At 39.2% G+C, this 24,347-nt stretch overlaps 1 protein-coding gene across 1 annotated transcript in view; it reads left to right on the top strand.

Moving 5' to 3' along the window:
• Window positions 1–19,836: 19,836 nt before the first annotated feature.
• LOC119808373 (aldehyde dehydrogenase, cytosolic 1-like) overlaps window positions 19,837–24,347 on the top strand; it is a 30,070-nt gene continuing 25,559 nt past the window's right edge. Inside the window, exons 1-2 of the mRNA XM_038320854.1 lie at window positions 19,837–19,973; window positions 24,238–24,342. Coding sequence (XP_038176782.1) covers window positions 19,908–19,973; window positions 24,238–24,342 — 171 coding nt within the window. The 5' untranslated portion in view covers window positions 19,837–19,907. The remainder of the gene's footprint in view (window positions 19,974–24,237; window positions 24,343–24,347) is intronic.

Genomic DNA, 24,347 nt, shown 5'->3' with positions numbered 1-24,347 from the left:
AATAGAAAGGCTCAAAGAACCATCTTTAGGTTCTTTGACAACACAGCAACAGCAAAAGAAGAATCTAGCATGGGATAATGTGGTAACATGGCTTCCATCCCAGAATTTCGCACCCAGAAAGCTCTATTGCATTATAATAAAAATATAAAACTGAGTTGTGTGCACATTGCTTTTACTAGTATATCAACTGTATACTGTAAGAAGAAAGGCAAAATAAGTACATATTTACATGAAAAAATAAATATAATCCATCAACAGAAAACTCTACCTAAAATGCAATAAATAAACTTTACTGGAAAGTATTTTCAGATATAGGGAAAATTTTTATTCACCATTGATGGAGAAAACAAGATATAATGTGTGAAACAATCCCACACCAGTTAGGACTTAAAGGGGTATTTATTTTGGGGGGTAAAACTTACAAAACACCAACTGTCAGGAAAGGAGCCTAGTCTCTGGAGCAGGAGCCGGAACCAAGAGAGCAAGCCGCGGCTTGCCTCTTTTTTTAAAGAAAAATAGACCATGCCCCAGTGGGCTGGTATTTCAGCGGCTATTGGCTAAAGGAGCAGAAGGCACTCCCGCAGCAAAGATATTCAATGACAAAAACAGATTTAAACAATATGTATCCACAAACTCAGCCTTATAGAAAGTACTAAGAGGAAAACCTCAACCCAAGGAAGCTAACTACACCGACAATAATACAAACATCTGATAAACCCTCCCCCCCCCCAGCAAAACCCAAAGAAGGGAAACACACAAATACTACTACCAAAAAATAACCAGCAACCTTTCAGGAGGGCATGGTCTATCATACCATATTGGGATAGAAGCAATCCACAGGGTTTCATCCTCTGTGAAAACGAAAGAATCTCTTTTCCAAAGTATCATATCCTTATTTTTTTTTCACTGTTTAAGGAATTTTTATTAAAGCAAGAATTTTATAATCCAAATTACGCTTCCTTGCTTAGTTATCAGTTCTGCTACTTAAAACAGAACTGACATCCCAAGCTATCCACGGTAAAGAATTACAAAATTAAAGAAAGGAATGCTTTAAATTTTTGTACTTTGCTGAAAATTCTTTTCCCAGGGTCTATAAAACATTAATTTGTTTTTATATTTTACTATTTTTTTGTATTTTTTATTGTTTAAATCAAGTAATCTAGGACTAGCACTGTTTGCTAGACCTGGCATTTGCTCGGTACATAAGGTTCAAAGTTTCCTTTCCTTTTTTTATTTATTTTATATTTTGCAATGTTTTTTCATAATATTTAAAATTTTCATATCCTTAGATTCAAATTCTGAAGTCAAGGTATTTTCAAAATATCTATGTTGGATTAGATCAGCAGCATTTGTAAACAAATATCTTTTAGCAGCTGTTTCTCCTTCCTCAGCATTCAAATAATTCAAAGAGAGCATAATAGCATACAGTATCAAGGTTCTCTGTGTATTTTCCATCTTTGTGCGGCTTTATTTTAACCTCTATTTCTTTCATTTTTACTTTTACTTTTTGAGACAGGTTCTCTGTATATCTTTGTCCTGGAATAACTCTGTAGACCAGACTGTCCTTGAACTCAGAGATCCTCCTGTCTCTGCCTCCCAGGCACTGGGATTAAAGGTGTGTGCTACCACACCTTCAAGTCACAGAGGTCAATCTACCTCTACCTCCTAAGTGTTGGGATTAAAGGTGTGTACTACCACACCCAACTACTTCTTTTTTTTCTTTTTACTTTTAAGAACTTTAACCTTTAGCCTGCATATATTTTTAACACATAGTAAACCATTTAGAGGTTTTCTTCATCTTTGAATCTATCTTTACTGTATCTCTCTCTCTTTCTCTAATCACGAGTCTTTAATTTACCAAGCAATATCGGTAGGACTAAAGCCGTGACTTTGACAGCTAGATCTAGCCCATTCCTTAGCTTTCCAGCCTCATGGCAGAGGTACCAGCTGTAGCCATGTTTATCACAACTCTGTGGCGGTTCAAGGTCCCTGCCAGCAAGCAAGCTGCAACAGTGTTAAACAACAATCAAAAGCTCCATAGTCAGGACCGCCTGCTTGAAAGAGTCAGAGTTTGCCCTGGTAGGACGGCCCAGAAAGCCAGCATTTTAAAACAGCACAACTTTTTTCCTGCTAAGGCTGAAAACCGAAAAGCATGCGTTCAGCTTTTCATCAACACCGTTTAAGCGTTTCATAGCAGGACCTCTTAAAAGAGCTGCAGGGTTTTGCAGCTAAAGCTGAGTCAGGAAGCCTCTCTTAGATGAGAGCGATTTTTTGCCTCTATCATACAGAACACACCCGAGAAATTGCTGCTACCAAGAAAACATGCTTTACTTTAATCTTTCCCAAGCTTTCTCAAGCTTTCTGTGGATTCAGTTATCCACGTGGGCGCCATTCTGTAGTGAGAAGCAGCGGGCTGTGTTCCTGCCGCCTTGCTCCCGGCCACCTGGCTAGCTTATGCCCTGAAATAACAACACACAAATTGTATTCATTTAAACACTGCTTGGCCCATTAGCTACAGCCTCTTACTGGCTAACTCTCACATCTCTTGCTTTAACCCATATCTAATAATCTATGTAATACCACGAGTGGTGTCTTACCGGGAAAGATTCAGCATGTCTGACCTGGTGGCTGGCTTCATCGCCTCTGGCTCAGGGAGGAGAGGCGGGGCAATTTACTAACTTCCCTTCTCCCAGCATTCTGTTCTGTCTACTCCACCCATCTAAATCCTGCCCTATCAAAAGCCAAGGCAGTTTCTTTATTAGCCAATGAGAGTCCTCCAGCACTACCTCTATTTTTCCTCTGTCCAAAACGGCATGATCCTCTCTCAGCCCACATTACCACTTCCTGTCTCCTGTTTGTCTGCAGTCCTTCAAACCTCTATGGTCCTGCTTGTCTAATTTGGGCAGCATACTGTCAGCCATTGAAGCAAACACGGTTTCCTGCCCACTGTCTAACTTTTGCCACAAAGTAAACTCCATATGGACTTTCTTTAATACCCAACATCTCTGTAGTAGATTGGCACTGCCAGGAGCAGATAATTCTCCTTGTCATTACAAGAAAAAGCAACCATATATTCCTTATCCTTCAGATGTCTCGTTTGTACAGTCATCTTCAGATTCTTTAGCTGGTTGTCTTCATTTTCCTGAAAAGACAAAAACAAAACCTGGTCCCAACTCTGATTTGGGGGATGTTCCATTATGCCACGTTATATCTGATCAAATAAAAATCATTTGTTAGTTTTAAAAATTAGTTTAGATTGAATGGTCATGCTGTTTGCTAAACTATCTCTTCTTGTAATCAAGAGATCTCTCTTGTTCATATCTAATCTTTATAATATTTATGCTTTATGCTTCTCCTAAAGTTTATGTTTTATTTAATAAAGCTGTTCTATTCAGAGCAGTATGTTTTTTTTTTAAATAATATGTATTAGGTCATTTAATTCTTCTGGGGAGGAATTTACCCCATGGAGAAAGTTTATACACATTTTTCAAACACACTATGATCCATTCAGAGGTTTATTTCTGTCTGAACCTGTCTTTATTACATATCTGTAATCATTTTCTGATGAGAAATGCTTTTAAAATAATAACCAGTTTGTTCACAGTGGCCCTGGATGCTTACTCTGCCTCTCTTGGTCTTTTAATATAGAGGAGGTACATTTACTGCCAGCCATGTTCACCACCCCAGCTCCAGGGACACTGGGGTTCTATGTCACCATTAAGTAACTAGTAGCAGACTGCCGTCAAATCCCATTTAAGGGCAGGACTTCTGAAAAGAGCCAGAGTTTGTGCTGCCAGCATGATCCAGGGAGCGGTTCTTTTAAAGAAGTTGCACAGTTTTTGCTTGCTAATGCTGAGGTCAGGAAGACTTAATCTTAATGAAGTCATGTGTCTGCTCAAAATAAACAAATAGAGCCTATCTGAAAAAAAAATGTGGCTGCCAAGAAACTGCACATTGCTCCTGTTTTTGTGGTTCTAGAAGCTCCCACTTTTTTCTTAAGCTTTTTTATGTCTTAGGTGGATCCATGCCTCATGTTGGGGGGCCATTTAGTAAATGGAGACTGCTCTTTTTTCTGGCTGTCCAGACCCCAACTAACAACACAGAAATTATATTAATTACAGCACGGGTTTTGGTTATTAGCTCAAGATTCTATTAACTAACTCTTACATCTTAAATTAATCTATTTATCTGAATATTACCACAAGGCTATGGATTGCCAGAAAGTTCCAGTGGCAGCATCTTTCTCCTTCTGCAGCTACATGGCATCCTCTTGACTCTACCTACTCTCTATATATATCTCTGTTTGGATTTCTTACCTGGCTTTGCTCTGCTAAACCATTGGCCCAAACAGCTTTATTCATCAGTCAATAAAAGCAACACATACAGAAGGACATCAAACATAAGTTTACCTATGAGGTAGTATGTTTGGCAAGGCCTAAGTCTAAATCTTTAGATCTTCTAAGGTTAAAGTAGACATTAGCACAATTATCAGGAATACACAAACAGTGTGCTCAAACATAGTATTAAAGAGGAGTAAACCTTGATTGAAAGTCTCAGCATTGCCACCCTAATAAAAAACAACTCTTTCAGGCCTTTGGAATCAGGCATCCTACTGTACAGCAGTGAGTTTTTTCCAAAGAAAGTGCCAGCACCTGGAGCATTAGAGCCACTTCTACGCAGGACCATTTAGGAAGATGAAAGTAGAGAAGATATTGGGAGAATGGAAAGGAGGATTAAATACAAATTACATAGGAATTCCCAGAGTTGCCAAGAGATGCCTTGAGGGCTTGGATATATCAGAAATCTTAGGCAATATTATGGGTGCTGACATCTTGGCTCATGTGATCGTCCCCATCTTGGCTCCATGTGTGTGCTCCAAACCCGGTGGTATCAATAAAAAAGATGCTCGCAAATTCACATAGTTATTTTCAGCCAGTGGTGAGAGCAGCACCAAGGAAAAATGGACCTTTCCACATCAGGTCAAGGATCCCTGTAGGATCCGTACACCTTACAGTTTAAATATATGTGGTTAATAGATTATTACTTCCTAATCTTAAGTCTCAGTTTAGCAACCACTGTCAATGCATGTATTTCTGTAAGTAGTCTAAGCACACTTTCAGACCCTAGTATTAGGATGCTGTAAACTGAGGAAAGGTTAAAAAAGAAACTGAGTTGCATTTCCCCAGGCCTTAATAATTTACCTGCATAATCTTGCCTTCTTTTGCAAGGACTCAAGGGAAGCGCGATAGGTAATAGTCACCAAAAGGGGGAATTTCCATCAGTTAACTCTGTAAGATCTTGAAGGATGCAAATGAACTGTGGATTTAGGGGTTTGGAAATATTTCCGAGAATCAAGACTGATTCCTAAAGTAGTAATTAACACAATAAGGATTTAACCAAAAATGCAAAGAAGAAAGAAAATTAGGAGGAAAAGAGGCACTTTTTGAGAATGATGGATCACTCCTGTAATCTCAGAAAGAAGGGAGGGATTGAGAGAGAGAACAAATATGGAAGGAGGGAATGAGAAGACAAATGGGCAGCCTTCATATAGGAAGACACCAAATTCTAGCTCACACACTCAAGACAGAGACTTCTGTTCTTGGGAGCAATCTGAAGCTCATTTATGGGGAAAAAGTTGAGAAAGGAGCCTAAGTTGAGCCAGGCCTACCATGAAGCATATTTAACACATGCCAAGAAGCTTATATTTTATCTTTAAAGGGGTAATGGGAGCCATTGGACAGTCAATGAAGCTGGACTTCACAGAGTTTATCCTAATTTATGAAGAAAGGGGGAGTGAGGGAAGACTGGTAGGGTCCATTCTGACCCTGTACTCAATATTCAAGTCTCTTGCCCCTGTATTACATATCAAGTGTTCATATGGAGTATCTGGGAGAACTAACCCCTTAAATAACTTCCTTTCTTATAGCTTAAGATAAATATACAAAGGCAACACTATTTTAGAAAATATCCATTCCCTTAGTTTTCTCTTATGGCTAAATTTTTACCTTAGGAAAGAAACTTCTTATCAATAATAGTCTATCATCAGGTATTCAGATGAAGCAGAGAAAAGTATGTTAAAGTAACAAGCACATTATTTTACCTAAGGACTTCAGTAACAAACTAGCGTGAACCCCAATCATTGCATGTTGACAAAGCAATGTCAGTCTAGCATTGCTCAAGGCTGGAGCAAGGTCTTCCCACTAAGCAACTGTCCCTGCTATCAGACATTGTAAAGGTCATGCAAACAGGTTCCCATCCCTTCCTTTCATAAAGTGCTATGTCATTGGGATACCTGGTCACGGAAGGACTCACCCTCAGCTTCAATGCTCACAACGCCAGCAAGTGAAAGTCATCAGCTACCTACTTCTTGTCCTAAAGCAAAGATTATTCAAGGAAAGTGAAAGCTGCTTAGTCTTAAAGTTTTTTTTAACAAGGCAATGAAAATTTTATGTACACACAGTTACGGCTGTGGGCATAAACTGTCCACATTACATTAAGCAGAGAGTACCCTCTGCAGTTGTTACTGAACCATTCACACAAGTATTACTTACTGTTCTCGTGCTGTGCCAGAACCCCTGACAAAAGCACCTGGAGATAAAGGGCTTCTCTTGACTCCAGCTTTTTTCATGTTCAGGAAGTACCAGAATGCTGCTTCACTAACAGTAACACCTTTATATAATAATGGACATTCTGAGAAAGAAATCACGTTTTTAAGAATTAGCTGATATCAAACATTTTGGAAGTCATCTGTATTCTAGTCACTTATTGTAGCCATTGACCTCTATAGACGGTCCTGTGCTTGAACATCCCTCTGTGTTGAGTAGCGTCAGTAACTAGGTAAATGTTCAACAGTGTGTGTGTGAACATTTATCAGATGGACTTTTTTTTTGCTTCCTGATCAGTACATAAACTCTACACATCTTTACCATAAGGGTAAGTTTTCAAATAATCTATTTTGAAATAACCTTTCTAGCACTATTGTTTTATTAGTATGTAATCCCTGGGGAATATTAAACAAAGTAGTCCATTCATCAATTTTCTAATCAATAGGTATATCTAAGATGTTAAATGGTTCCCAAACATTTGGCAAGAATTTTCACATAAGCCCAAAAAAGCTTAAAATAAATAAATAAATAAAACATTGTAAGAATTTTGCTACCACCATCAATGGAGGACTGTTTCACTTGGCTTCACATCCTCACCAAACATGTGTTGTCACTTGTGTTAATGATCATAGTCATTCTAACAGTTGTAAGATGGAAACTCAAAGAGTTTGATTTGTAGCCCAGTGGTGGTGTTATACTCCCTTATTCCCAGCACTTAGGAGGCAGAGGTAGACCTATGTCTGTGAGTTTGAGGCCATCCTGGTCTACAAAGTGAATTACAGGGCATCCAGGCTGTTTCACAGAAAAATCCTATCTTAAGAAAGCAAAAAAAAAAAAAAAAGGGGGGGGGAGGTTTTGATTTGCATTTGTCTGGTGACTAAGGATGCTGAACATTTCTTCACATGTTTTTCAGCCATTGAGATTCCCTATTGAGAACTCTTTATTTAGAAATATGTCCCATTTTAAATTAGATTATTTGGTTTTTTGATATCTAATATTTGAGTTCCTTATGTATTTTGAATATTAATTCATCAGATACCAGAGTTAGTAAAAATCTTTCCCATTCTATGGGCTGCTGTTTTGTCCTTTTGATAATGTCCTTTCCCTTACAGAAGCTTTTCAGTTTCATGAGGGTCACCATTTATTAATCATTGATCATAAAACCTGCACTACCAGTATTTTTTCAGAAAGTCATCTCCTGTGCCAAATATTCAAGTTATTACCCACTTTCACTTTTATCATCTTCAGTGTATCTGGTTATGATGAGGTCTCTGATCCTCTTAGATTTGAGTTTGATGCAGTGGTGATTTGTATTGGGTTTCTACTTGCATTCTTCTACAAGCACACATACAGTTTCAGCAGCACCGTTTGTAGATGTTGTCCTTTTTCCAGTATTTATGGCTTCCTTACCAGAATCATGTGTCCAGAGTTGTGTGGACTTATGAATGGCTCTTTAATTTGTTTTCCATGCCAAGATTGTGTGGTTTTTATTGCTATAGTTCTGTAGTACAGCTTGAAATCATGTATGGTGAAACTTTCAGCAAATCTTTTATTACCCGGGATTGTTTTAGCTATACTATGTTTTTTTTTTTGTTTTTTTCAATATATGTAAAGCATTCTGTTGGTATTTTAATGAGGATTGCTTTGAATCTGTGGATTGCTTTTAGTAGGATGGTCATTTTTTACTATGTTAATCCTTCTGATCCATGAGCATAGGACTTTATTCATCTTCTATTATCTTCTTCAAAAACTTGAAGTTTTAATCATGCAAGTCTTCCACTTGCTTGGTGACAGTTACCGCGTGATATTTTTATTATTTGTGGCTATCGTGAAAAATATTGTTTCCCTGATTTCATTCTCAGTCCATTTGTCATTTGTATATAGGAGGGCTACTACTTTTGTTTGTTTGCTTGCTTTTAAGTTGATATTGTATCTAGCCACTTAACTGAAAGTGTTTACTCAATGGAAGTTGCCTGGTGGACTTTTTAGGATCACTTGTATATACTGTCATATCATTTGCAAATAATGATGCTTTGACTTCTTTCTTTACAATTTGTGTCTCCTTATCACTTTCAGTAATCTTATTACTCTAGCTAAACTTCAGGCACTATTTTGGGTAGAGAGGAAAGTGGACAGCCTTTTCTTTTTCCTGAATTTAGTGGAAATGCTTTGAGTTTACTTCCATTTAACTTGTTGTTGACTAGTAGGGGTGTTAGCGAGATGGGGTCAGGTCGAGAGTGGAGAGAAGAGATGGAGGAGAAGAGGATGGGGAGAGATGTGTGGACTTGGAGGAAACTTGGAAGTTGATGTGAATACATAGTGCAGTGGAAATGTCATGAAATCTGTGAAGGTGATCTTATTGATGACTTCTAATACGGAGAGAATATAGAATCCCAAGTGACCATCTCTTATAGCTTGGGTAAAAACTTCCGGGGGAGGAAACTGGGTTGCATTAAATTGAACTGTCTTCCAAGGGATCCATGGAAATCCCCAAACAACTAGGGGTATGCTAAGACAAAAGATTAACTCTCTGAAACTGACAGAAGAACCCATGATGAGCACGGACATCCACACACAACTCACTGAAATGGAATGAAGTCAAGCTTGGTGCCTACATGAAGTTTCATCACTATATTCTAGTCTCTTTGGTGTGATGAAAAGGAAACTCTATGGGGTACAAAAAGAAACGTTAAACAGCAACATAGTCGCAAAACCTTTTGACCTACTATCTGTCTGCCTAGAAAATATGCTTAGAGAAATGATGGCACAGAATTTATGGGACTAGCCAATGAATGTTTGATTTTGACTTCTTAAAGCCTACTCCACAAGAAAGAATCCGTTGGCTCAACACCGTTTATTGTATCCAAGAACACTGTTTGTATAGCCACATACCAAAGGCTAGATAACCCAGAGACTTAGGGTAACCCAAACATAACTTATTTAAATAAAACAATAAAATAATTCCCAATGATTTCTGTGCTATACTCATAGATCTGTGCCTTATCCTGTCATTATCAGAGAGGCTTCCTCTGGCAGCAGATGGGAACAGATGCGGAGACCTACACTCAGACATTATGCTGAGAAAGAGTCTAAATGGGAAGCTCTATTAAATCCCTCCTCCCAAACTCAGGGAATCCTGCAAAGAGAGGTGGAAACAAGGTGAAGAGTCAGAGGGCATGGAGGACACCAGGAGAACACAGCTCTCTGTATCAGCTAAGCCCAGGACTCTTTCCACTCACAGAGACAGAAGCATTCACGGAGTCTACATGGCTCTGCAATAGCTCCCTATACATACCTTGTGAAGGACCTATACATACCAAGTGAAGACCTATACATACCAAGTGAAGACCTATACATACCAAGTGAAAGAAGTACCACTCATGGTTCCACAAGAATTTGAGGCTGGCTTTTATATTTTTATAAGGAAAGTGTCTTCAGAATTTTGATAAATGATACTTAGACTGTTTTTATTTTTGAGAAATTTCTATAAAACCTTTGGTTGTTTTAGAGACCAGACTATCTGTCCATTTAGTAATGTCTTCTTGAATTTTTTACACCAATGGTTTGCCATTTCCTATATAAACTTATTGTTGTCCTGCATTGATAAAGAAATAGAAAAGCAGGAATAAGTTTATTTATGTTTGATATGGATGTGGTTATGTTAGGGCTATTCGTGTGTGTGTGTGTGTGTGTGTGTGTGTGTGTGTATGTTCATGTGTACACATGCCAGAAGTCAATGTTGAGTTTCTTTCTCAATCACTGTCTAACTTGTTATTGAGGCAGAGCCTCACATTAAATCTGAAGCACATTAATTGGTTATATTGGCTGCTTGCAAATATTGGGACTGTTCCTCTTCTTTTTTTTTTTTAACCAAGATTTAATGTACATTTATTCTTAACATGTGGAACATATAGTATAAAGATTTCATACTGAATAAATGATATTCATTAAGCCAAAAAAGGAAAAAAGGAGGAATTTACATCAAGTTTTTAGCTACATTGTTGAAATACAAATATGCAGATTTTATCACTGAAAAAATCTCAATGTGTTTCTTCATCAGGAACTTCAACTGAACCTAGAACATTTTCACACCTCGATTAGAAAGGAAACAAAACAAAACACAAACCCAGAAAAAATAAACTATAAGTTGATTGGCTGCCGAGACAGCAAGGACTTTTTAGAGACCTGTACAGCATCGCACCAAGGGGGGCGATGTCTGGCAAGAGATTAAATAGCTGTGTCTCGCTTTGTGCAGGTCACCAACTTGTTAACTCATCATACTATAAAGGGGTGTCTGGGAAGGGGACCAAACTGTGGCGATCCAAGGGTATGTGCAATGTACAACATCATATATATACACACGTGGCAGCGCAGCCGCTGCAGCTAAAGGTTAAAACCAGTTCTAAGAGGTGATCTCAGGGTTATTCATACAATCAAGGAGGAAAGAAAGAGGTCACGGTGTTGTAGGTTCACACATGATACTTTGGGGGAAAAGCCTTTTTTTTTTTTTTTCTCCTCAACATTTAACTAAAAACATTTTTTAAAAACTACAGCTTGCTGCTGACCCAGCGTCTTCTCTCATTCCCATGTGAGACATTATTATTACAGTTTGTTTACAGTATCAGGTGTGCAGTACAGTACATGAAAGGGTCTACACTCTACTGCACAGGCCTCTCCAGTGAACAGGGTCTGCTCACAACTGCGAACGTCTCGGCTCCTGCGAGATTGTGAATGGACAGCAATAAACCACACAGTTCAGCAGTCACCTTTTGTCCCCTTCTTACCTCCCATGCAGGGATGCTTACAGGGATGTGCCTGGTCTTTCTGCTGTGTGCTCAGGATAGGGAATCGGGATCTCATGCTTGTTCAAAAGTTATTTTCTGATTAAGTTATCTCCCCAAACCCAAATGTAATTATTTTCAAACATACTTTATATCTGAGGGAGCTAGAATCCATAGCCATGAAATCTGTGGCTAGAGATCTGGTTGTGAATATGCTAGAGAAGTTTGGACATCTTCTATTTGTATCAAAATATTCTCCATGCTAAGATATTTTTATTTTCATTATGTTGTTTTCATATTTTATTTCTACTAAAATTTTTCCTTAGTTAAATTGCTTCTTTATGTAACAAAACATGAGCCACATGTTTACTATAAGCAGCAAGCATCACTCAACATAGTAAGAGTCCTTATTTTTAATTCTAGTATTAACTGAGTACTTATGTACTTCCCATTCTCATTTGAAAGGTATGTAACTGTGATGAATCTGGCGATGGGAATATCATTTAGAATGAAAAATAAACTTCAAGAAAAAAAATAGTTTTTAATTTTCTCAAATTTCCAAGAAATAATTGGAAATGTACAACCCTGAAATGTAGAAAACACATATAATTCAGCTGGATTATTTTAATTCCTGAAAATTTAGGAATTTTTTTTCCTTCAAAAATGATAAGGGGATAGAGTAAGATGAAATACTGAACTATGTATGTTAATTACCTGGACTCTAAAAATCAGGAAAGTTAGTCCAGATCTTACAGAACATAGAAAAAAATGCTGGTTTCTTTAATTCTGTGTCCAGGCTCTGTAGGAAGGCAATGAAGGTGCTATTTGGAAGAGGGAATAAAGGAGGTAGGGGCAGAAAGGCAGCATTCATCATTCTACTTCCTGAAAGAGAAGGAAGCTGGAGTCAAGAGAAGCCCTTTATCTCTAGGTGCTTTTGTCAGGGGTTCTGGAACAGCACGAGAACAGTAAGTAATACTTGTGTGAATGGTTCAGTAACAAAACTGCAGAGGGTACTCTCTGCTTAATGTAATGTGGACAGTTTATGCCCACAGCCGTAACTGTGTGTACATAAAATTTTCATTTGCCTTGTTAAAAACATTTAAGACTAAGCAGCTTTCAGCTTTCCTTGAATAATCTTTGCTTTAGGACAAGAAGTAGGTAGCTGATGACTTTCACTTGCTGGCATTGTGAGCATTGAAGCTGAGGGTGAGTCCTTCCGTGACCAGGTATCCCAATGACATAGCACTTTATGAAAGGAAGGGATGGGAACCTGTTTGCATGACCTTTACAATGTCTGATAGCAGGGACAATTGCTTAGTGGGAAGACCTTGTTCCAGCCTTGAGCAATGCCACACTGACATTGCTTTGTCAACATGCAATGATTGGGGTCACGCTAGTTTGTTACTGAAGTCCTTAGGTAAAATAAATGTGCTTGTTACTTTAACATACTTTTCTCTGCTTCATCTGAATACCTGATGATAGACTATTATTGATAAGAAGTTTCTTTCCTAAGGTAAAAATTTAGCCATAAGAGAAAACTAAGGGAATGGATATTTTCTAAAATAGTGTTGCCTTTGCATATTTATCCTAAGCTATAAGAAAAGAAGTAATTTAAGTGGTTAGTTCTCCCAGATACTCCATATGAACACTTGATATGTAATACAGGGGCAAGAGACTTGAATATTGAGTACAGGGTCAAAATGGACCCTATCTTCCCTCACTCCCCCTTTCTTCACGAATTAGGATAAACTCTCAAGTCCACATCAATTGGCTTCCACTACCCTTATCACTGAGAAGAAAGTGATTAAATATTATTTCCAAGGACCCCATGTTTCAAAAGTACCAGCTTGCGCAGGGCAGTGGTGGTGCACGCCTTTAATTCCAGCACTTAGGAGGCAGAGGGCAGGCTGATCTCTGAGTTTGAGGCCAGCCTGGTCTACAAGAGCTAGTACCAGGACAGGCTCCAAAGCTACAGAGATACCTTGTTTTAAAATGCCAAAAAATTTAAATAAATAAAAAAATAAAAAAGGTACCCATTCTTTCATCAAATGAAAGCTTGGGGTCTAGTCATTAGGAGGGCCTACCCAGTTCCCATCATCTTACTGAAATTTTATTTTTCCTTTTTAAGGGGAAAGTGAAAGAAAAAGTTTTTGACTTTTGTAATCATCCCTAGAAATAAAACTTTTGTATGAAGTAAATCCTGGGCTTGGCAACAGTTACATTGGAAATACCTGTCATAGCCCAGTACTGAACAGAAAAAAAAAACAAAAAACAAAAAACAAAAACATCCTGGCAAAGGAAGCCAAAGTTTTGGAAAGCACACATAATGGTTAGTAAGAACTAGTTGAAAATTAATAGACTGTCATGGTAGCTGCCTCCAAAGTCTTTTTTGACTTCAAGCTGTGATTCTTGGATTAAGGAGTACATTACTATGTAATTATCTAGTGAACGACAGTGAATGATGTACCTACTCAGAGAGTAAAGTGGGAATGCCAAGAATGTTTACACACCTGTGGTTTTACCTTCTCGACATCAAATAAACAAGTTTTGGATCCACAACCAACTGTGACCCTTGCAAAATGCAGCTGTTTGGACATCGTCCAGAGCCCCAGTCTGCATGTTATGTAATAGCTGTTGTGCAATTGTGCATTTAACTCAAAGGGCATTTGTAAAAGGGAACAACATGTTTCCAAAATGAAAAGGGAGCAAGAGATTAGAGGAGCAGAAGTTTCTATCTTAATTCAAATGAGAGGCGCAGGGTACTCAAGGACATCCAAAACGTCCTGACTGAGAAGCTAGAAGATTGTTCTGTTCTCCAGACCTGACTTGTCTCCTATTTTCACCAAATACAAGTATCTTAAAAACATATTCACTCTGACTACAGGGCAAGTCAAGTTAGGTCCACCTCTGCTCTACTGTTTAGCTGAGGTCATCCTTGTGGATTCCTGGGAATTTCCCTAAAGCCAGGTTTCCTGATAACCCCATAATGATTCCCTCAATTAAGTATCTCTTCCTTGCTCTCATCTCTGTCTTTTTTCCATCTCGACTATCCCATTCTTTCAAGTTCTCCTCACCCCTCCTCTTCTGCCCTCCCATTTCCTTTCTACTCTGCCTTTTCCCCCCACCCCCATGCTCCCAATTTTGCCAGGTGATCTTGTCTATTCTGACTTTCCAGGTGGGTCTATTTATGTTTTTTCTTAGGACTCACCTTATTGCTTAGCTTCTCTAGGATCCTGAACTATATTTTTGTTTATAGCTAGTATCCACTTATGAGTGAGTACATACCATATTTATCTTTTTGGGACTGGGTTACCTCACTCAGGATTGTGTTTTCTAATTCCATCAATTTGCATGCAAAATTCAAGATGTCATTTTTTTTTTTACCATTTTTTAACCTCCAACATTATATGCAACACATTTTCTTTATCCATTTTTCTGTTGAGGGGCATCTATGTTGTTTTCAGGTTTTGTCTATTACAAATAATGCTGCTATGAACAAATGTCTTTGTAATATGATTGAATGAGCATCTTTTGGGTATATACCCAAGAATGGTATTGCTGGATCCTGAGGTAGGTTGATTCCCAATTTTCTGAGAAACCACCATACTGATTTCCAAAGTGGTTTTACAAGTTTGCATTCCCACCAGCAATGGATGAGTGTTCCCCTTACTCACCATTCTCTCCAGCATAAGCTGATGAATATCTTCAATATCACCATAGAAACTTAATCCAGCAACTGATGGAAACAGAGGCAGAGACCTGTTCGGGACACTGGATTGAGCTCCAATGTCTAGTTGAAGGGTGGGAAGAATGAGAATATGAACAAAGAAGTCAAGACCATGATGGGTACACCCACTGAAACAGTTTACCTGAGCTAATGGAAGCTCACCAACTCCAGTCAGACTGGGAAGGAACAAGCATAGGACAAAACCAGCCCTTTGAATATGGTTGACAGTTGTATGGCTGGGGCAGACTGAGGGGCCACTGGCAGTGGCACTAGGATTTATCCGTACTCCATGTATTGGCTTTTTGGTAATCTATTTTCTTTGGATGGATATGTTGCTCAGCCTAGATATAATAGGGAGAGCCTTGGTCCTTCCCCAATGTGCCTTAGCCTCTCTGAGGATTGGATGGGGGTGGGGTGGGAGGGTGTGTGGAGGGAATCGGAGGAGTGGGGGAACTTGGATTGGTATGTATAATGAAACAAGATTGTTTTCTTTTTTAAAAAATAAATAAAATTCTATATAAAAACATAATCACTCATTTATTCATGTGTTGTCTATTCTTTCTTTTTACGAGCATAAACTAAGTTGCAACAGAATTGACATGTCCCAGAAAGATGAAAATATTACTACTTGTTCCATAAGAAAGGCTTGCCATTCTCTGCTCAGATGAATAAAAGGTTCAACATAATTTCCTTGAGTATAACTACTCATGTGGAGATGCTGAGCTGATCTTTCCTATGATGTGGGAAGACCTATGTATGTGTTGCTTTTATTGGTTAATGAATAAAGAATCTGTCTTGGGCCTCACAGGGCAGATTAGAGGTAGGTGGGAAAAACTAAACTGAATGCTGAGAGAAAGAAGTCGGAGTCAGAGAGACTTCACGGAACCTCCAGAGGAGAAAGATGCAAGCCACCAGCTGGAACCCTGCCAATAGGCCAGGAGCCTCATGGTAAAATATAAAATATTAAAATGGATTAATTTAAGAGATAAGAGTGAGCTAAATATATACAAACGCTAATAGGCCAAGCAGTGATTTAGTTAATACAGTTTCTGTGTGGTTATTTCGGGGCTGAGCAGCCAGGAACAAACAAGCAGCCTTCTTACTACAAGCCTATGTGGGGATCATCTTATGGTTATCAAGGTAGAAATGAAAAGGAGGAATAACAGACTGGGATGCTTTGCCTGGAATGAGATTTCAGCCTATCCTGTGGTCTATGATCATAAGCTGTATTCCTTTCTGTGTTTAGCAAATGAGAAGCTCAGGTCAGGATGGAAAGAGAATCAGGTTCCCAAGCTCCTGTTCCTGCCCTAGCTACGTCCCCATGCATGGGAGATGGCAACTTTACTACAAAGAGGTTATTATTGTTTATTCTTAATAACCAGAGCATCCAAAGAATGTTATCTAGTTCCTTCCATATCTTGTGCTACGGCGTCTACACAGAGTAGCATTGTGTTCAAAATGAAAACACTGAAGGTCAAAATGGTCATTTTCAAATTTCGAAGCTTAAAACATTCCGGATTCAAACTCTTAGGGAGTGAAAATTACAGTCTTCCTTTGTACACCACCTAAACTTAGTGGAACTCAGTGGTTCTCAACCTTCTTAAATGCTGTGACCTTTAATACAGTTCCTCATGTTGTGGACACCCCCCAGTCATAAAATTATTTTACTGCTAACTTCATTACTGTAATTTTGCTACTTTTATGAATTGTAATTTAAATATCTGACATGCAAGATATCTGATATATGACCCTTCACCTCAGATGTGGCTACCCACAGGTTGAGAACTGCTGTCTTAGAGTAATTATTCACAAGCACATAATCCTTCCAAAATCTGATATTCCTTTCACTTTCAAAGATTTTTTTCCCTTTTCAAATAGTGTAATGCTCTTTGAGGGTCTATGAGTGACTGTCTTCTGACTAAAAGGCCTCCATAATTTTCTGTTCGCACTGAAAAAGCAAAGATATTCTGAGGATCTGATTTTACTCAGACTGGAAATAGATGTGATTGTCTGAATTTTTAAAGGTGGCCAAAGACAGTCTAGAGAGAGGACCTTTCTCCCCAGCAGAATTCTAACCTGGGACATAGTATATTCTGCCAGCTTTGGCCTGAAGATTCATGGTCTTCTGTAGTTAGTTGTTTTTTTACCCTTTTGTCTTTTGGGGCACTGCTACCCAGCTCCCAAATAAATCACATGGCAACTTATTCTTTTTTATGATTGCACAGTCTTAGCTTGGTTTATTTCTAGTCAGTTTTTCTTAACTTAAATGATCCCATCTACGTTTGGCCTCTGGGCTTTTATTTTTCTCTGTTTTATATGCCTTTCTTTACTTCTTACTCCGTGGCTTACTGTGCAGCTGAATGGCTGGACCCTGATGCCCTCCTCCTCCCTCTCTTGCTTCTCAATCTCCCAGATTTCTCCTATTTACTCTCTCTGACTGTCAGCCCCATCTATCCTTTCTCCTGCCTTGCAATTGGCTGTTCAGCTCTCTATTAGACCAATCAGGTGTTTTAGACAGGCAAAGTAACATAGCTTTACAGAGTTAAACAAACAACATAAAATCATGAGCTTCACAAGGTTACACAGTGAATCAGCTGACATTTAGAACGCCAACCCACCAGAGATTTACGCATCTGATGGATGATAAATTCACACAGGTGTGGCCTGTGAAAAATGCTGCCTTTTAAGTAGCTTGCTGCCCCGAACTGTAAATTCTCTTGTGTGATAAGATAAGATAGTCCCCTTCTAACCCAGCTTTGGGACTCTTAAGCAATGTATGCCTCGTATGTTGGGCACAATCTTCCTGTGTTTTGTTAGTAGGATGGCTTTTTTCCCAAAGTATATAATTCTGGCAAATAAAATAAGACAGTCAAACCTTTAGTCCCATACTGCAATAAAAAAACAAACAGACGAAAAACAAAGACGTGGAAGCCTGTTCTCTATAATTAAGACACTGACAGTATGATTTGGTCAATCAGAAGTCCTTGTGGGGTGGTCACAGGGGGAACTTTCACAGAGCAGAATAGCAGGTATCTGACCTTGCTAGATCGAAGCCCCTCAAAAATTTATGACAAATTAGGTTGATATTGTAGGTGTCTGTCCTTATTATATCACAGTTCTTCAAGAGATCAATAGCACCTGTGTTGTCCCTTTAAGCGTCTTTCACTGACACCTTCGTGCTCTGATTCAAAATAGCAATTAACAGTTTGTACCAGCTTTTGATGCAGTAGAGTAATTGTTTTTGATTAGGTCCTGGGATTCATGTGATAAAAAAGGTTTTTAATTGACTAACCATGTCCAGATATCATCAATCACATTTAAGAAATGTAGAATAATGCACATATTCTTTGTCTCTTCCTTAGTTCCTTCAATGGTTTAGTTTTCTCCCTTTGTAACTTTTGTAGAGTCCCCTTTAAGAGATGGCAGGAACCTCCCCACAGCTGCTGGGATAACTAGCTACAAACTAGTTGATAATTTTTGCTACATATCTTCACAAAATGCCCATGTCCCTGAGAATTTTCCTTGTATTTTTTTCATTACTAACAAGTTGTTAATGAATGGAGATATCTCTCTCTCTCTCTCTCTCTATCTATCTATCTATCTATCTATCTATCTATCTATATATATATATATATATATATATATGGGAGATTGTAATGGAGAAGAAGTAAGATTGAAGAGAAATGAATGTAGAAGGATAAAAATGTAGGAAATGAAGAAGAAAAAGAATGCAAAGTAATTAGAACAAGAATGAACTGGAACAGAGTTTGTAACAGGGAATTGGAATTAGAATTGAGATAGAGAGTTAGAGCACTACATTGAGCTCCCAAAATTCAGATGAAGAGTGAAAGGAATGAGAATATGAGCAAAGAGGTCAAGACCATGATCACCCTCTGGAACAGTCTACATGAGCTAATCGGAGCTCACCAACTCTAGCCGGAGTGGGAAGAAACAAGCATAGGACCAAACTAGTCCCTCTGAATGTGGCTGAGAGTTGCATGGCTGGGACAGACTGAGGGGCCACTACCAGCACCACTGGGATTTCTCCCTACTGCATGTCCTGGCTTTTTGGAATACCATTCTCTTTGGATGTATACCTGTTCAGCCTAAATATAGTAGGGAGGGCTTTGGACCTTCCTTAAAGCAATGTGCCTTACCCTCTCTGAGGATTAGATGGGGGTGGGGTGAGTGGGTGTGTGGAGGGAATGGGAGGAAGGGAGGGACTGGGAACTTGGATTGTACTTTAAAAAAATCTAATAAATTAAAAAAAATGTTTCACATCATAAACAAAAGTAATGCATCTTAAAATAATATTCTATAATTAACCTCAACCCATAGCTCCTATTGAGAACAGAACCTTTTCTCTTTAATTCACAAATTCCCTTTTTCCCAGTCTATCAGAGAAGGGAAAGTTACATGGTAACCTAAAAAGTCATGAAAACCCCAGAAAATGATAACTGGCTTCGAGTGTCCAGAGCAGCTGGTCTCGAGGACTCTCTAAGCACAGGTTTGGCTTTGTAAACTAATTCATCTGTAAATAGTGAGCAGTCTCCAGATGGAACTTCAGAGCTGAGGTGCAGGTTCCTTAAGGATTCACATTTAAAGGCAGAAGCTCCCTGCCAGCCTTAGATGTTACAAGAGAGTAGTGACCTTTCTGCCCTGCACTGGGTCTGCCCATCCAATCATATCTGAATATGCAAATGTCCCTTAGTGCATGTAGATAAAAAGGAGCAAGTGCGCTAACAGAACCAAATTGCTGAGCCTGTCACCAGTGTTCCAGGAGCCAAAGCAGCAATGTGTTCCCCTGCACAACCTGAAATCCCTGCCCCGCTGGGCAACTTGAAAATTCAGTATACCAAGGTAAGAAAGACACTTGCAGGTGGGGCTTTCCCTGGGGTCCTGGTTAAAGCATGGCCTATTGTGGCTTCTTTGCAGACACAAAGACAAAAAGCTTGCAAATCGAGTGGCCTGATTCAGTGGTGAATTCTAAGCCATTTCAGACAACTTCTCATAAGACACACATCCAAGGAAAAAGGCTTTCACTCTGTGTGAATGGTTCTTGTGGCAGAGGCAGTGAACCAGAGTGAGCAGCAGGTCTATTAAGCCTGTGCAGTGAGCACTTACGGTGAGACAAACACAGGAACTTACTGGAAGGAGCCAGGCACATGGGAAGGTCTCTCTCACTGTCTCTCTCAAAATAGCGCAGTGGACAGGAGAACACAGCTTTATATTTGTAGACAGTGCTAGGGTGGAGGACGTAACCCTGGACCTTGAATGGAAGCTGCTGCCAAATCCCCCGAATGGACTTGAATTATTTTTCTTATTTTGAGATAGAAATACTAGTTGTTTATTTCTCCAGGCAGGCTTGCTGTTGTTGGAAAAAAACTTGCCATTGTTAACTGCTAAATATTTAGAGACACAACAGCAGGAATCTGACCCAGGCTTGGAAATCTGCAGCCAGGGAGAGCTGATGATTAGGCTCGTCGGACTCTGGTTATTTTGCCTCCTGAACAGTTTCATGCCTACTTCTGTTACATATCTTAGGATTCCAAACTTAAGAAAACTCTCTCTCTCTCTCTCTCTCTCTCTCTCTCTCTCTCTCTCTCTCTCTCTCTCTCTCTCTCTCTCTTCTCTCTCTCTCTATCTCTCTCTCCCTCCCCCCCTCTCTCTGTCTCTCTCTCACACACACACACACACACACACACACACACACACACACACACATACACACACGATCCCCGAAGCCTTTTGCATTTTCCCAAGTACCGGAAGTGAGGGAGCTGCCTGGCTTAAGAGCTCTTTGCTTAGGCTCTGGTCTGTAGAGAGGAGTGGACCTTGGCCATGGTCCATGAGCAGCTAGACCTGCCCTGAGGCATGATGTCACCAGGTTTTCTTGGACAGAAAATGCTTTCAGTTTAGGTTTTGACAAAGGAGAGTATACAAACTAGGATGTGTCCACACTCCCAACAGCTCACAAGTGTCAAATTGTGTGCACTCCATAGACTCTGACACTCTTCTCATTTGGAAGAAATACCTGTCAAAATCTACAAGTCAGGAATTCCAAGAAGATGGGAACTATCCACACTGTTTATATAGTTACAGTTTAATCACTAAGAAGAGTTTTTTTTTTTCATAATTTCAAATGGAAAAGTATTTTGAAAGCCCCTCCCCTTTCCTTCATTTGTCATTTATGAATTTTCCTAACACTATGTTTATGTGTGTGTGTGTGTTTTAGTGTATCTCAAGGAAGTTTTTTTTTTGTTTTGTTTTGTTTTTCGAGACAGGGTTTCTCTGCAGCTTTTTTAGAGCCTGTCCTGGAACTAGCTCTTGTAGACCAGGCTGGCCTCGAACTCACAGAGATCCGCCTGCCTCTGCCTCCCGAGCGCTGGGATTAAAGGCGTGCGCCACCACCGCCCGGCTCAAGTTTTAAAGTGAGCTGTCTTTTCTCTGGGTTGTTTCATTTAGCACTTACTAATTGAAAATGAGGTGAAAGTACTAGAAAAATAAGCTATTCCTTAAAGCACCATGTACAAATGCAGGCAGGACCAGTAATCCCTTAACATAGACGGACGTTTCCAGACTGACACTTCTTTGCTCTAAACATTACATAAAGACATCCTAGGGAGAATGGAGAAACTACGTATTTAAGAGTCAAGAAAACATTTATTAGATGTTTAAACACTTCTCTACTTAATAATAAGCAACACCATTGAATGAATTTTGATTTTCTATCTAAGTTTAGTCTACTTATCAAGCATTATATTATTTGATGTGCTGGTTATGGCATTGTCATATTTGGGAAGATACCAGCTATGCATGCAATTAAGTCTCATTGGGGAGCTTTCTCTATCCCTCTGCATGTTCCTTTACTGCATCCCCTGGAGAATTATATTTTATTTTCACTCTTAGAGGGGTTGAAATAATGATTGTTAACTAAGTTCCTAGTTGCAAACCAGAAAGGCAAAGGTGAGAAGTATTTGTCGATTTGCTTTGTCTGACCAGCGTCTCAATTTTTGTATTATATTTCTCACTGTTTTAGTTTTCTTCTTTATTATTGCAAGAGGTATATGGCATTGATGTCAGGGAAATTCAGGGTCATTTCTTGGGGTTCTCAGTATCATTGATGGAATAATTTATGAATAGAATCAAATGGAATCTGGAGGACTATTATTGGAACTTAGAAGGAAAACCCCAGGGTAAACCAGATGTGCAACCTCAGCAGCAGCTCAGAGTAGAAGACTGGAGGAGGAGGGGAACATTCTCATCATTCAGACAGACACTGAAGTGGAACACACGGCCAACAAAGAGCCACGTGGAGGGCAGGGACGTTTTTGGGGAAGGAATAAGGAAGCTCAGAATGTTAGAAAAAAAGGATCAAACTGTTAAGAAAAGCATTCTCAGAAAAGATATAGAAAGAGGAAAAGGGAAATTTATTCTTTTCTAAATAATTAAGAAGAACGATCAGATTTATCATCCTACATTGCTTTGGTCCAAACTTATGCATTAGGAGTGGGTTTTCTGGGGAGAAAAAGTGCAGTATTTCATTAAAAGACTAATTATTCTCCTTATCTCTTTATTTTGGGTTAAGGGGAGCCCAGCTTCCTAGGAGTGGTCCCCTGTCCAAAGTGATTGAACCAGTCCAACTCTAATGTGAAGTCTCCACCCAGGTCTGAGAATCTATTCTCAACCAGGAGATTTTTTTCCTTACTCTAACAGTGTTTCATGCATAAGGAAAGGAACACGAAAGCAGATTAATAACAAAAAGAGAAAGAAAAACAGGTATAGTTTGAGAGTCACATAATCTTAACTTTCAGAGTGTTTTTTGTTTTTGTTTTCTGCACACAAAACAAACCATCACAGCATCATCGCCTCTCCTATCCAGGTCTCATCCCCTAGTTCAGTTCCTCCTTGACTGGAGTAGGGAAAACGGAGTTCAGTGTTTGAGAACTATTTTTCTTTTTAAAGGAAAATACAGGCTATGTGTATTGGAAGTCTTTATAGCTCTATAAATCCAAGTGCACCCATCAACTTTCTGTCCATAATTCCTTAGGACATGTAGTGAGGAAACGCTCCATGTGCCTCCATTCCTGCTACAGAGCTTCAGCATGAGGAGCTCATTTGAAAGGTACAGGGCCACTGGTCACACTCTGTCACCTCCACCTGCCCCTGCCTTCTTACCATTGATATAGGATGATGAGGAGCCCCGTTTCCTGAGTTTGATTGGTAAAGAAGCACTTGAGGCAAGAACTGGCTCATGGGGAATGGTCTACATTAGCTATCTTAGCCCCGGTGTGTTTTTTTCACAATAGTTTTTAACTTCTAGAATAGTTTTGCCTGACTTTTCCCAGATGTTTCCCACCATGTCATTCTCCTGTCATTTTCTCCTAATTTTCTGTCAGTCTGTCTTGCACAGTCATGTCCTTCCCGACAGAGACTTCACCAGAGAGAAGTTCTGAGGGTTCACCAAGGATCTCAGGGCTGAAGGATTTTGTTTCCTGGGATTTGAGGTCTTATTTCTACTTTCTTATTTTACACACCTTAACCACTTTCCAATTCCAAAGCAGTCAAGGCCCTCTGTCCTCCTGCACCTGCATGCATATGAAACTCACACTAGGAAACACATATGTGTAAATAAAAATGCACAATATTTAGAGAATTTAAGTTAACAAGGGATAATACCTTCCAAACTCAAAAACATGTCATTAGCTAATAATATTTTTGTGCACATGGAATAAGCCACAATGCTTCTGTTAGCTTTCTCACTATGGCCCTATTACAAGGCTAAGATTTCTTTTATACAGAGGAAGTAATGGAGTCAAATGCACATTAAAAGTTTCTTAATAAAACCCGAGTTCAGGGCGCAAACACTGAAATTTCCAACCTCTTTCATGGATCTAGGGGTGGCTCTCCTAGATACTATGTCCTAGTAAAAACACACCTAAATTCCCAGTTGTCTAACCTCTATGTTTTTTAGGTGTTAAATGACACACATGCAAACATTTCTTAGACAGGGAAAGCCCTATAATATCTGGGCAACACTTAATACCTCAACTCTAGTTTATGAAACCCTTCAACCTACCATGTATTTAGAAGCTTTTTGTCTGCCTTTGCTGCATCTCCTCAGATCTTCATCAACAATGAATGGCATAACTCAGTGAGTGGCAAGAAATTTCCTGTCTTTAACCCTGCAACTGAGGAGATCATCTGTCATGTGGAAGAAGGGGACAAGGTAAG

The sequence above is a fragment of the Arvicola amphibius genome, chromosome 1 (assembly GCF_903992535.2).
Source record: "Arvicola amphibius chromosome 1, mArvAmp1.2, whole genome shotgun sequence".
Classification (NCBI taxonomy): Eukaryota; Metazoa; Chordata; class Mammalia; order Rodentia; family Cricetidae; genus Arvicola; species Arvicola amphibius.
This window is presented reverse-complemented; position numbering and strand designations above follow the sequence as displayed.